The sequence below is a fragment of the Rhamphochromis sp. 'chilingali' genome (genome assembly GCF_963969265.1).
Source record: "Rhamphochromis sp. 'chilingali' genome assembly, chromosome: 22".
NCBI classification, from domain to species: Eukaryota; Metazoa; Chordata; class Actinopteri; order Cichliformes; family Cichlidae; genus Rhamphochromis; species Rhamphochromis sp. 'chilingali'.
In genome coordinates, this window is record NC_137950.1 from 15,518,982 (window position 1) to 15,531,494 (window position 12,513).

General features: G+C 39.3%; 1 protein-coding gene across 2 annotated transcripts; it reads left to right on the forward strand.

Moving 5' to 3' along the window:
• Nucleotides 1-1,325: 1,325 nt before the first annotated feature.
• Nucleotides 1,326-12,306, forward strand: pth3r (parathyroid hormone 3 receptor). Of its 2 annotated transcripts, none has more exons than XM_080873722.1 (13): nucleotides 1,326-1,673; nucleotides 4,892-4,997; nucleotides 6,421-6,531; nucleotides 6,705-6,829; nucleotides 7,393-7,484; nucleotides 7,588-7,741; nucleotides 9,445-9,598; nucleotides 9,672-9,732; nucleotides 9,818-9,884; nucleotides 9,977-10,071; nucleotides 10,173-10,314; nucleotides 10,424-10,465; nucleotides 10,565-12,306. In XM_080873722.1, exons 1-13 carry the CDS (start codon nucleotides 1,608-1,610, stop codon nucleotides 11,033-11,035), a joined length of 1,686 nt encoding a protein of 561 aa, XP_080729848.1. In that variant the 5' UTR covers nucleotides 1,326-1,607; the 3' UTR covers nucleotides 11,036-12,306. The 2 variants fall into 2 exon arrangements, with proteins under 2 accessions (XP_080729848.1, XP_080729847.1); XM_080873721.1 differs by having other exon boundaries at nucleotides 7,390-7,484; nucleotides 10,565-12,305.
• Nucleotides 12,307-12,513: the final 207 nt, after the last annotated feature.

Consider the following 12,513-nt stretch of genomic DNA (forward strand, 5'->3'; position numbering starts at 1 on the left):
ATTCTCACTTACCAATTTTGTCTTTAGTAGTTGTAAAATGAATTAAAAAAAAGATTTTTATTTATTAAACGCCAAATAACAACAACAGTCGTCTCAAGGCGCTTTATGTTTTAAGGTAAAGATCCTACAATAATACAAAGAAAACCCGAACAACCAACAATAGTCAGGAAAACAAAAAGAAAGGATTACAAAACACGCACAACAAACACAGAAAATATTCATTTCCATTCAGTTTTATTTATATAATCCCGAATCACAAATGTTGTCTCAAAGTACTTTATATTGTGGAGTTAAGATCCTAGAATAACATGACGCACTTTAAGCAAGAAGTTGGCAACAGGAAGAAACCTCTGGTAGAACTAGGCTCAGGGAGGAGCAGGCACCTGCAGCGACTGGTTTGGGATGAGAATAAATAAGAAATAAAAATAAGAAACAAACTGAACAAACTTCATCATTCACTAGTCCAGACAGTTGGAAAATGTGGGCAAGCTTCTCATCACATAAACAACTCAAGTGCAGCACATATGATAAAGTCTGACATCACAAAGTGAACATCTGACATCATCAGCAGGTCACAAACCAGTAGCACCCCCAAAACAAGATGGTACTACCTCACTAGAACAACTTCAAACCAGTAAAAAAAAAAAGTAGAAAAAGTAGAAAATAAAAGATGACAGAGACACCTTTATTGATAAGTCAGAGGTATTGTTTATCTAATGCAGACTCATCTTCACTTTCCTATTTATTTATTTATTTATTTATTTATTTATTTATTTATTTATTTATTTATTTATCTGTTGCTTTATTACTTTTTAAATGTATGGAACCAGGAAAACATATGATAGAGTAAAACCATGGCAATCTAAAGTGTCTCTGGGTTTTCTGATTGTGGCTGAGGACCACTGAGTACAGCAGACTATCACCATGCATACAAATATAAGTTCTTCAAAAATGCCTGTCAAAACAATGTTTGTCATATAATTTGTGCATTTGTCATTCATGCATATCAGAATATATATTATGTAATATATATTACTTTAACTGGTGTGGTAAGTAGTTCTATGAGTCTGGTTTGTATCACTGCTTTCTAAAGTCTCCCAGTGCGGGATACTCGTGCTGTAAACCAAGTATTAAATTATGTTACTAGTAAAAACTAAGAGTCCTATTAGTGGGAATAGAAAAGACCAGGTTAAGGCAGACAAACAAGCCAAATGTCAAGCACAGAGAGATAATGACAGCAGAGGAGAGCAAAGAGTTAAGTGAATGGAAGCCACAGCATATCAAGGCCAACCCATCTCATCCCAACAGTCCTAAGAGCAGCGAAGGAGGAGGTTTCCTCCTCAGTGCTCCTCTCTTCCCCAAAGAGAGATCATCCAACCACAGACAGCCCCTCAAAACTCATTAGTAATGTCAACTGAGCTTCATGCAGAAAACTCTGGACCTCAAGAGACTCCAAAACACAGTTCCTGTTGACTAATAAAGGAGCACAGATGGGACACGAGAGAAGAACATTAACTTTAGGACAAAGTTCCTTCAGCACAACCTGAAGAGGATAAAATGATCTGAGAGTGAAAGGTGTGCTGTTCTGTTTCAGCTGGAGAGACATCATGTTGTCTGCACAAGGAATTATTGTTTTTTACTTTTTCCACGGTGTAATAACAGCCTCAGCGCTGGTAAGTTGACTACATTCATAATATTTAAATTGTTTAATTATTGAACAGTTATTCACTGATGGGGTTTGTCAGGGGAAAATATTTTACTCCTGGTTTGCTGCTATTTCTCTGCTGCTTTACTGTTAACATAAATGAGGTCAAATAAGTGCAATTTAAACCCAGATATTGAATTTTCTTGATGATTTCTACTAATGTAAGCTTTTTCAAAGCAAACTTTACTTAAAAGGGCTAATAATGATCTTAAACGGATTGGAGCAGTAGATAAATTCTTAGTCTCACTTGCGTCTTGTGTCCTAAATTTAAACTTTTCACACAGCAGCAGCATATCTTACACTCTATTATGACCCTGAGTCAGACATGACACATCCGCACTGCTGCAGTTTGGGCCAAAGTTAGAAAATTTCATGTATCTGTGATCCGCTTTGATGCTTTGAATTAGATTTATTCAATGCTTCAGGAAACATGCCAGACATTCAGCAGCAAGACTGAGATGACAGTGTCTTCTTAGTTAACTGATGGGGTGATAAGGAATAAGTTTTCCAGCAGTCCTGCTGAGGAAAATAAAAAGTATTCTAACCCACCTCCATTCCTCTATTTTGAGTGAATCTCGCATCAAACCATGAGACAACTGAGACAAATTATAAAAAAGCTCATAAGAAATTTAATTGAGTAGAAAAATACTTCTTTTCATATAAAAAGTGGATATATTAATATAGTTCTTCTCGAGGCAGAGAAAAAAAACTTCACATCACAGCAGCACAAGAACCATCCCTCTCCTTTATCAGAAGTCACCTGTGGTCTGCTTTACCTCACAAACCATAATCAGCTTTGACCCTTTTAACCTTTCGCTGACTGAAGCATGCTAACAGTGACCGTAAGTGCCCTTCTTCATCTCTGGATCTCCCCCGTGTCCATCCTGAGTGTTGATCTCGGACAGGATAACAGGATCATGGAGGTGGGAGGCTAAGGCAGTTTAAACAGTTTGTGTCGGGAGAAAAACAAAAAAGCTTCCCTTCTGTATTAAGAGGCCCAGATAACTTCTCTGTTAGATCCAATCCACTCAACAGTGAAGGGTTTGAACTACACAGGATGCCTGGATATGCTAAACCAGGGGTCTCAAACCTACAGCTCCCAGAGCCACACGCGGCCCTTTTATCAATCTCCAGTGGCTCCCTGTGACATAAAAAGTAAATGAATATTTAAACATATAATATGTATTTTAAACATTTTAATTATTTATTTATCAAGTTTCTTCCCATTCCCAGTTTTAAAAATGTGTTGCTTATAAGATTAACACATTTTAAAAGCCCCCTATAGTCTGTGTTGCCACCTGGTGCCTTAGCTTCTTAATGTTGCTTTTTCTTAATTTCAGTTATGTGGTTCAGAACCAAGCACTGATGAGGACACATAAGCAGCTAGTCTTGAGTTCTCCAATGCAAAAAATTAAACATAATCTTGAAAATAGAGCGATTCACAGCGTGTCAGTGCTACCGGCTCACCTGTGCGCTCGATCAGGAGCAAAAAGGCAAGAAATGAAAGTGCAGTGAAATTGTGGAAAGATATTTCTAGAAGAAGCCGGATGTTGTTGCATTTACAGGTCTGAGGGTTGATTGACTTGTGTAGCTGAACCTTTGAAATTCATTTGCACAACTACAGCTATTACCAACAATGGTATTCATAACTTTATAGTCTGTGTTTCAAAGTTGGTCCATACATGATATGATAGACCGTTTTTCCTCCACTTTACATTGTTCTGCTTAGTCATTATATTGCAAAAGTAACATCTAATAAAGTTTTATAAATCAATTTTTCTTTTTTTTCAGATCTATCATTTCCTAAAATCACTGAAATAAAATTTGAAAAACAAGTCAAAGTACCAAATCCTCAGAGTTACACGTTGTTAAAGATTTCAATTATTTACCATTAGTATTAGTATTACTTCTGTTTACCAATTATTATCTATTAGCAATGTTGATAACAGGATTTCTCACCTTTATTATAAAGCAGACATATGTTTTGCATCTTTATACACTCAAAAAATATTTATGCCCAAAATGCTAACTTTAAGTAATTAATCTTGTTACATAAGCACAATGTTTAAATGATTATTTATCTGAATAAATATACCTCCGATTTTCTATATTTACTCAAAGGGTTGCTTGACAGTAAACATTAATCAAACCTCTACAGCGAATGATCGCTGCTCAGCGTCCAGCGTTACTAGAAACAAACATTTAGCCAGCTGCAGTTTATTTCACTGTAACGTTGTATTCATTTACCTACATGGTAATTTATAAATCAACTAAATCGTTTTCTTTAGCATGTGAGAGTCAGTACTCACCTCTTTTATTCAAGCCAAAGTCCACTGAATGACAGTAGAAATTACTTATATGGTTTTTTTGTTTTTTAATTTCTATACTAGATTTCTTTTCTTCTTTATTTTGTTTTTCAATGTTTCATATTATTAGTTTGTACTTCTTGCTGATCCCTGTGCTGCTGTAATTACGGGATTAATACAGTCTGTCCGTCTATATGACTTCCAGGCCATTTGATTCACTACAAGGCCCTTAAAGCATCAATTAAAAAAACTGAATTTTAAAGGAGAAAAAAAGGACTTTCGATAATTTGAAGAGGTGGCAGTTTGCTTTGTTTGTTTCTCTTCCTTTGCAAATCTTCTGTCTGCTCCGCTGCTCCCCTCTGCCAAACCGTTCTCATGCTCTGCTAGTTTTGATGCTCAGTCGTGAAATGCACCCGGGAACACAAAGCTTTGTGTTCCCGGTCAGCACAAGCAGCTGCTTGTGCTGACCGGTTCACACAAGCATGGCCCCCGAGGATGAGATCCCCGTGTGGCCAGCGGCAGCCCAGCTGCTGTGAATAAAGGGCCTGGCGGGCCATCATCACATACCGCACTCTCACACAACTATTTCACAACACCTGGAGGCAGCACATCAGATCTTTGGGAGAGGTTGTGGTTGATGAATCACTTCAGAGAGAGTTTCATGAGGATCATCTCAGAACGATGCATAGATGGGTTATATGGCCCTTCAGTATAAATAAATGACATGATTTATGCTGATCATTATGTATTAATCTTGTTTTCTATTGTTTACCATTGAAATGACATATATGCAATAATGTATCTATACGTAGTATTACTGAGAACTTGGTGGGCGTGTCTTCATAATTCATGTGATGCTTTTTTGTTCCTTTTCTTACAGATTGACTCTGATGATGTCATCACACGGGATGAGCAGATCTACCTTCTGATTGGTGCTCATGCCAGATGTGAAAGGAGCATCAAGGCACAAATGCCCCTCATTAAAGGTTTGGGGACTTCTTTTTAAACACTATACAGAGTGCCTCTTTATGGAACTGCTTTCCCTCCGGTTTTGAATACTTTCTATGACTTTGTGAGCCTCCAGTTAGAAATAAAAAGCAGTCAACACTGGAAGTATGTCTGACTTTTAATATTTCAAAGAAGGTCCTGTCAAATAAGAGCCTTTTTTTAACAGGCGGTCAGTGAGTGCACGTCCAAACACACAATTAGATCAACTGTTTATTGCATCACTTGTTTATTTAGGATCAGATGCAACACCCAGTCCAATATCCTGCTTTCCAATATCTCTTTTATTACACAGCGAGGCATTTTTAATTTGGAAATGCGATGGAGAAGCTGATGCTTGATAAGCTGATTCAATGCGGTATTATTAAATATTACAAATCTTCTCAGGAAATGTGACTCAAGCTTTAAGTGTTACATTTTTATTGATTTACCAATCTTGAGGAAGCATTGGAAGCAAGTATGTTTATGCATCAGCTCATTTACAATTTTACCTCCAATATTGAAGGAAATCTATATATGGAGTGCTAAAAGTGCCATAAAAAGACAATAATGGTCTTATATGATGTATTATTACAGGTAAAAGCAGCCAAATGTGATTTAAAGAAGTTTAAATTAGCTAAACTTTGTCTGGTAGCAGCATTAAAATCCTATTTAGTATTTCGGTAACTTAATGATGTAACATTATGGTCATGTAAAAAAGATTAATAGGTATATGGGTATACTTTTGTGTTTATATGTATTTTTTCTGTTTATGTTTATTTCAAATGCACCAGTTATACTCCCCTTAACTGTGTATCACATATATACCCTTACAGTGGTATTAAATAGGGGTGGGGTGAAAAATCGACACAGCATAGTATTGTAATCTGTTGTGTGGCAATACTGCAGAGCTGTATTGAATTGTTTCACATAAAAGGGAGCTTTCCTTCCCACTGTCGCCAAGTGCTTGCTTGTAGAAGTCATGTGATTGTTGGGGTTTTCTCTGGCTTTACCTTACAATATAAAGCACCTTGAGGTGACTAACTTTGAGGAAATAATTAACAGTTTAAAAAAAAGGTGATGAATTGGAATATAATATATTGCAGTATATTGCAAAAAGATACAAATTGCAATACACTGATGTTGTGGGTTGTTCTGCGATTTTCACCTCTGATATTAAACATGGAGAGGTTTTAGATAATGAGGGCAGCTCATGTATAAGTTATCCTTGTGAGTCAAGGAGGGGCCTGTTTCAGATAAAATATGAACTGAAGTTTAGATCACTGAGGATTATTTTAAGTTTTGAATCATGCAAAGCTACTCAAGAGCAGTCTACGAATAAAAGTACAGCGTTAGGTGGCACAATGTGTGAACTATACACAGATCTATCAGCTTGCTAACACTTTTTTCACACCATTGTTGAAGATGGCGACTGCACCCCAGAGTGGGATGGGATCATCTGCTGGCCACAGAGCACAGCAGGTCAGCTGGTCTCAGTTCAGTGCCCGGAGTACATCTATGACTTCAACCACAGAGGTAGCAGAGCTCCAGAGATACTAGCATCTGATCATCTACACAGTATAAAAAGCATCCTTCAACCTCAATAACCAGGAAGCAGTAGTTTTGAGAAAAATGCAACTGAAAAGTATAAAATCAAAGATTTCCTTATTCAAAAAATTAATCATTATGTCCTGCCCTCCCATGGACAGGGCGAGCCTACCGTCAGTGTGATGTGTCAGGCAACTGGGAGCAGGTGGCAAGCATCAACCGCACTTGGGCAAACTACAGCGAATGCACCAGATACCTGACCTTCAATCACAGAAGCCACGAGGAGGTGTGTGCATTTGATCCAGTGCTGGGTTGAATTAATCTGTTTGTGCACGTTTATCTAACAGCAGAAAAGAGACAGAACTTCTTTAGAAGACAGTACAACAACGGCCATATTCTTTTTTTGTTTTGTTTTGTTTTTTTAGCTCTTTCAGTATTGCAACTTTATTACGCCCAGGTTACAAATGATCTTTTACAAGGTTTTATGTTACGATACATCGTTTCTTTTTTACATCAAGTTTTTGCTAGTATTTTTAGATTCGAAATTTTCTCTATAAGGGATAGCCACACTCCCCCTATGCTAGTCTTTGTGTCAAATCTCTATGTTTATAGCTTTGATGGTTCACTAAAGATTCTTGTGGTAATGTGTAAGTGTGCATTTGCATCTTTACATGACAGAATATGTGTAAACCGGCCATATTCTTACAAAATACTCTAGGCCTGTCTTCAAAAGACCTTTTCCCTCCAGTGTGCTAATTGTGCTGAAGATACAAAATTACCAATGTGTTCAAATCTGTTCAGTCACTTCTGTTTCCAGATATGAAAAGATGTTTTGCTGTGTTTCAGAAGGTGTTTGAGCGACTCCATCTCATGTACACCATCGGCTACTCCATTTCTCTCGCATCCCTGCTGGTGGCAGTCTTCATTCTCTGCTACTTCAAGTAAGAAGAAAACAGCTTACGAGCTTTGATCCATAAACCTGTAACCGAACAGCATCTCCGGACTTCAGTCTGTTGCATCCAAAGACGTCTTCCTCTCTTTCAGGCGTCTCCACTGCACACGCAATTACATCCACGTTCACCTCTTCACCTCCTTCATCTGTCGAGCGGTCAGCATCTTTGTGAAGGACGCTGTGCTTTACTCCATATCTGATGGCAGTGAAGCTGAGCCCAACTTTACAGGACAGAAGCCCCATATGGTAAATTGTAACGTCGCATTATTTCTTATCACCAGTTATTCAGTTTTGTTCATTTTTTAAATACTTCATTGTGATCAAGACTATCGGCTGTATGGCAGTCAGCACAGTAGCGGTAGTTCACAATGGCATGGCCTGTTTGCAAAGCTAAACAAACCATATTTGCACATAAGCACTCAAAACACCTCGCTCATATAAGAACTTTTTTTCTACACTTATCTAACATTCATACTCCGATGGATGCATCAGAGAGCACCGTGGGCTTAGTATCTTGCCTAAGGATGCTGGGTCTCTGACAGAGTGTTTTGAGTTTGTTTTGGTCTTGGGATTCTTTCTTTTGGAATGAAGAGATTTTCATTAGTTTTCTGCATTAGTTACTTTTGAGTTCAGTTTTCCTAGTGCCTCTGAGTTTTTAGTATTTATACTTCCAGTTTCTTGTTTTTATCATGTGAATGCCTCTTTCCTGTCCAGTCTGTCCTAGTCTCATCTCTCATCTCTGTTTTCTTACTCTTACTCTTTCTTTCCGGTTATGTCACCGTGTTCGTCTGGTCTCTCTGTGTTTTGTCTTCATGGCTGTCTACAGTTTTTGTCTTGTCTATTTAATAACTTTGTAATCCTGTCTCTGTGTGCTCTCCATTTGTCTCCCCAGCCTGTCATGTCTCCTTTTGAGTTTATCCCGAGTCCCAGTGTCAAGTTCACATGCCTTAGTCTGAGTCTCAGTGTGTGTGTGTGTGTGTGTGTGTGTGTGTGTGTGTGTGTGTGCGTGTGCGTGTGTGTGTGTGTGTGTGCGTGTTACTTCCTGTTTTATTTTGATAGTCCTCTGTCTCATATGTGTTATGTTGAGTTATGACGTCCTTGTCTTGTTAGTTATGATTCTGTTCCCATGCGTTTCCACATCCCTTAATCACACTCGTGTGTATTATTTGTCTGCATCTTCCTCTGTTCTTCATCACGTTCTCCTTCACTTTATGTGTGATCTCAATCAGTCACTTTTATCAGTTTCTACTCTGCCTAGTCATTGTTTATCTTTTGTTTCCTCCACCTTAATAAAGTTGACATTTTGAGTTTAAATCCATCTGATCAGTCCTGCATCTGGGTCCACTCCCTGTTCGCCACACACTCATTACATGACAGTTACAGCACATTTCTCATTTCTTCATCCACAACAGGAATCCACTGCCCACACCTGCTGTAATGGACTGAGATCTGGTGATTTGTGCCAAATTCTGACCCTACCACCACCTGCCCTACTTTTGTAGCAGCAGAAACCGAGACTAATCAGACCACACAACGTTTCAGCCTCAGTTTCATGTTCTTAGCTGACAGAAGTGCGGTGATCTTTTCTGGTGCCGTAGCCCAAGGTTCAACATGTGCCTTAAGAGATGCTGTTCTGCATACTTTAGTTCCCAGAGAACTGACCCTCAGTAGAAACTCAGAGATGGTAGTGTGGGAAATTCCCAGTAGATCAGCAGTTTCTGAAAAACTCAAACCAGCCTGTCTGGGACCAACAACCATGCCACATTCAGCTGCTCAATTTGAACTTCAGCAGGTCGCCTTGACCATGTCTACATCGTGCACTGAGTTCTCTCGTGAGATTGTCTGATTAGATTTTCGCATTAACAAGCAGGTGAACAGGTATACCTAACAAAGTGATCAGTGAATGTATTATCACAAGTTTTGCTGATATTTTCTGTTTTTGCCATTAGGCTGGCTGTAAAGCAGCTGTTACTCTCTTCCTGTACTTCCTGGCAACAAATCATTACTGGATCCTGGTGGAGGGGTTGTACCTCCATAGTCTCATCTTCATGGCCTTCCTGTCTGACAAGAACTACCTGTGGGCCCTCACCATCACTGGCTGGGGTAAGTGACACTGGGGCAGGTGACACTTTGGACTAATGCCAGTTTTTCTAATAGTCCCATGTGCTCGTCATAGGTGTTCCAGCTGTGTTTGTGTCCATTTGGGTCAGCGCACGAGCTTCACTGGCAGACACTCAGTGAGTCATGTGATCCATTTATCTTATGTTTACGTTACACTCCTACAACAAATGCTCCCTGTAATAGATTCATTGCTCTTTCCAGATGCTGGGATCTCAGTGCCGGAAACTTGAAATGGATCTATCAAGTCCCTATTCTGGCTGCGATTGTTGTAAGAAAAGGGGATTTAAATCAGAAGAGCATTAAAGACTGATATTCTGAGTATATTGTTTTAAATCTGGATTTCGGTTTCTTTCCCTGCAGGTGAATTTTCTCTTGTTCATTAACATCATTCGTGTACTGGCCTCTAAACTGTGGGAAACCAACACGGGCAAACTGGACCCCCGACAGCAGTACAGGTAACCCTCCAAGGAAAATAGTGGATGTTTTTAATCTCTGGACTTTAAGCTCCCATCTGTTTGACAAGAAACATCAATGAAATAAACTATTTGTTCTGCAGGAAGCTACTCAAGTCCACATTAGTCCTCATGCCTTTGTTTGGAGTTCACTACATGGTGTTCATGGCTCTTCCCTACACTGAGGTCACTGGGCTGCTGTGGCAGGTGCAGATGCATTACGAGATGTTCTTCAACTCTTCCCAGGTCAGGACACATTTATAAAAACAAGCACTGCATGCAATTATATGCTGTAAGCTCAACTGCAATGATAATGAAAGCTGATTCTTTTGAATAAAATCTCATATCTTTGCAGGGGTTTTTTGTGGCGTTTATCTACTGTTTCTGCAATGGTGAGGTAATAAAGCTACAATACAGAATCGACTCATATTTATATATATTTTTTTATCTGGTAAACAAAATAAAGGAACTAAAATTAAATAAATCTTGTTCCCAGGTGCAAACCGAGGTAAAGAAGGCTTGGTTAAGACGTAGCCTGGTGCTAGACCTCAAGCAGAAAGCGAGGATCACCAGCAGCGGCGGAGGCAGCTGTTACTACGGCGGCATGATGTCACATACCACCACCCACAGCGTGTGCCTGTCTGCTGCCAATCCCAGAGCTCTGTCCTTTGCTGGAGGGGTGGTTGGCTCAGGTGGAGCCTCTGGTTCTGGGGTCAGACCCCCACTGCCACGTCAAGTTTCCACAACTCCCCCCCACCATCATACCAACCTACGTATTTACACTTCGACTGACAGCGAGGCCTCAGGCCCCCAGCAGGAGCTGGGTGTGTGGAAACCAGAAGGTGCTGAGTCAGGAGGTTTTACCAGAGAAGCCAAAGCCAACAAAGGAGATGATGACCGCAAAAGCCACAGAGAAGAAGATCTAATCAGCTCCTTATCTCCCAAAGAGCTGGAGACCATCTTGTGATTGCTGCTACTTTGAAATATCACGGCAAGCTACATGTTTTCTCAATTAGGAGCACTGCTTTATGTTTTGTTATGTGTGTTTAGATGAGGATTTTGAGAAATAGGGGAATCCAAAGGCATCTTAATTTGGTGAAAGGGTGCTGAAAGACTTTAGTTACTATAGAAAAGCAAATCTGGGGACTAAAGCTGGGAAGTTTTTAATGGCTCAGAGCCACATACAGTAGAAAGAAATGCATGCATCCAATCCAATTCTTGCTTGTAATATGAATAATCAGAGTTTGCTTGTTATATTTATAGTGGTAAGTGTCATGGTTGTGTGATAAAAATAATGATAATAATACAATACTGGTCTCGATTTCAGGGTTGCAACATCATAGTATGACATAAGCTGTCACGGTACAGTCGAGCATCCTTTCATAGGCTACCATTAGTGACTGGACCACAATTTAAGAACTCTAAATCTAAATTCTCATGTCATAAAGACAGATGTTTTTGTGTGTGGATGTGTTGTGGATTTTTCAAGCTGATGTGAACGGAGAAATCCTAAACTAAAGAATTCAGAGAAGTCAAAGGACAGACCTGGATGTATAAATAGGGAGAATTTTTTCTCCCTCTTCTCGTCTTTCCTGTGTTGCATTTTTCACACTGACCTCCTTGTTCAAACTGCACTTCCTACAGCCCTTCCCTGCCTAAATGTACACCTCCACATATCAGCCACACATTAATGAGGGTGTGAACGCTTTTTACAATCCAAATGTCACAATGAGATTAGATTTAAAGGCACCTAGACAGCATGTCTGGACTTATTTTCATGTTTGTCGCTGTCCAGGTTTGCAGACCTATTTATCAGTCTGACAGGACCCTGAAGGCTGATGCGTGAACCTCTCGCCCCATGCAGTCAAAACTCCAACTCCTTCTTTCGTGTAACCTCTGCCCTGAACGCCCTCACAACACTGTCCAGAATTTCACACACTCCCCTCAATCTTTGACTCACAGACAGAGGCACCTGAGCCATTTGGAGACCTGGAGCAGGAGTGACAAACCTCTAAGCCACAATCCACCGGCATTCGCAGAGAAACAGACAGAAAACCATACCTGTACATATTTTAGATGCCCATTAAAAGAGAATCATGTTCTGTGTTTATGATGTGTAAATTTAACACTTGTATTTTAAGAAATGTTTTGGGGAGTATTTTAAATAAACTGTACAGCAGTAATGGAAGTGACTTATGGATTTTAATTATCTGGCAGTGGCAGTGAAACATAACTGGAAGCTAAGGAATAGCTGCATAAAGAAAAAAATGACCAAACACAGAGAAAAACAAGAAATATTTAATTGAATTCAAGAAATAAATAATTGAAACATGGTCTAGTTCATTTACATAATGCCAAATCACAAATGTTGCCTCAAGATGCTTTACATTGTAGGGTTAAGACCCCCTACAATGAGATAACTCCGTTTCACCAAGCACTTGGCAA

Bases quoted from the DNA above. Each gene is read 5' to 3' on its own strand.
- pth3r (XM_080873721.1), top strand. From the start codon at position 1,608: ATGTTGTCTGCACAAGGAATTATTGTTTTTTACTTTTTCCACGGTGTA. The intron at 4,998-6,420 runs GTTTGGGGACTT...CCATTGTTGAAG, and splicing joins ACAAATGCCCCTCATTAAAG to ATGGCGACTGCACCCCAGAG. The intron at 10,072-10,172 runs GTAACCCTCCAA...TTTGTTCTGCAG, and splicing joins GACCCCCGACAGCAGTACAG to GAAGCTACTCAAGTCCACAT.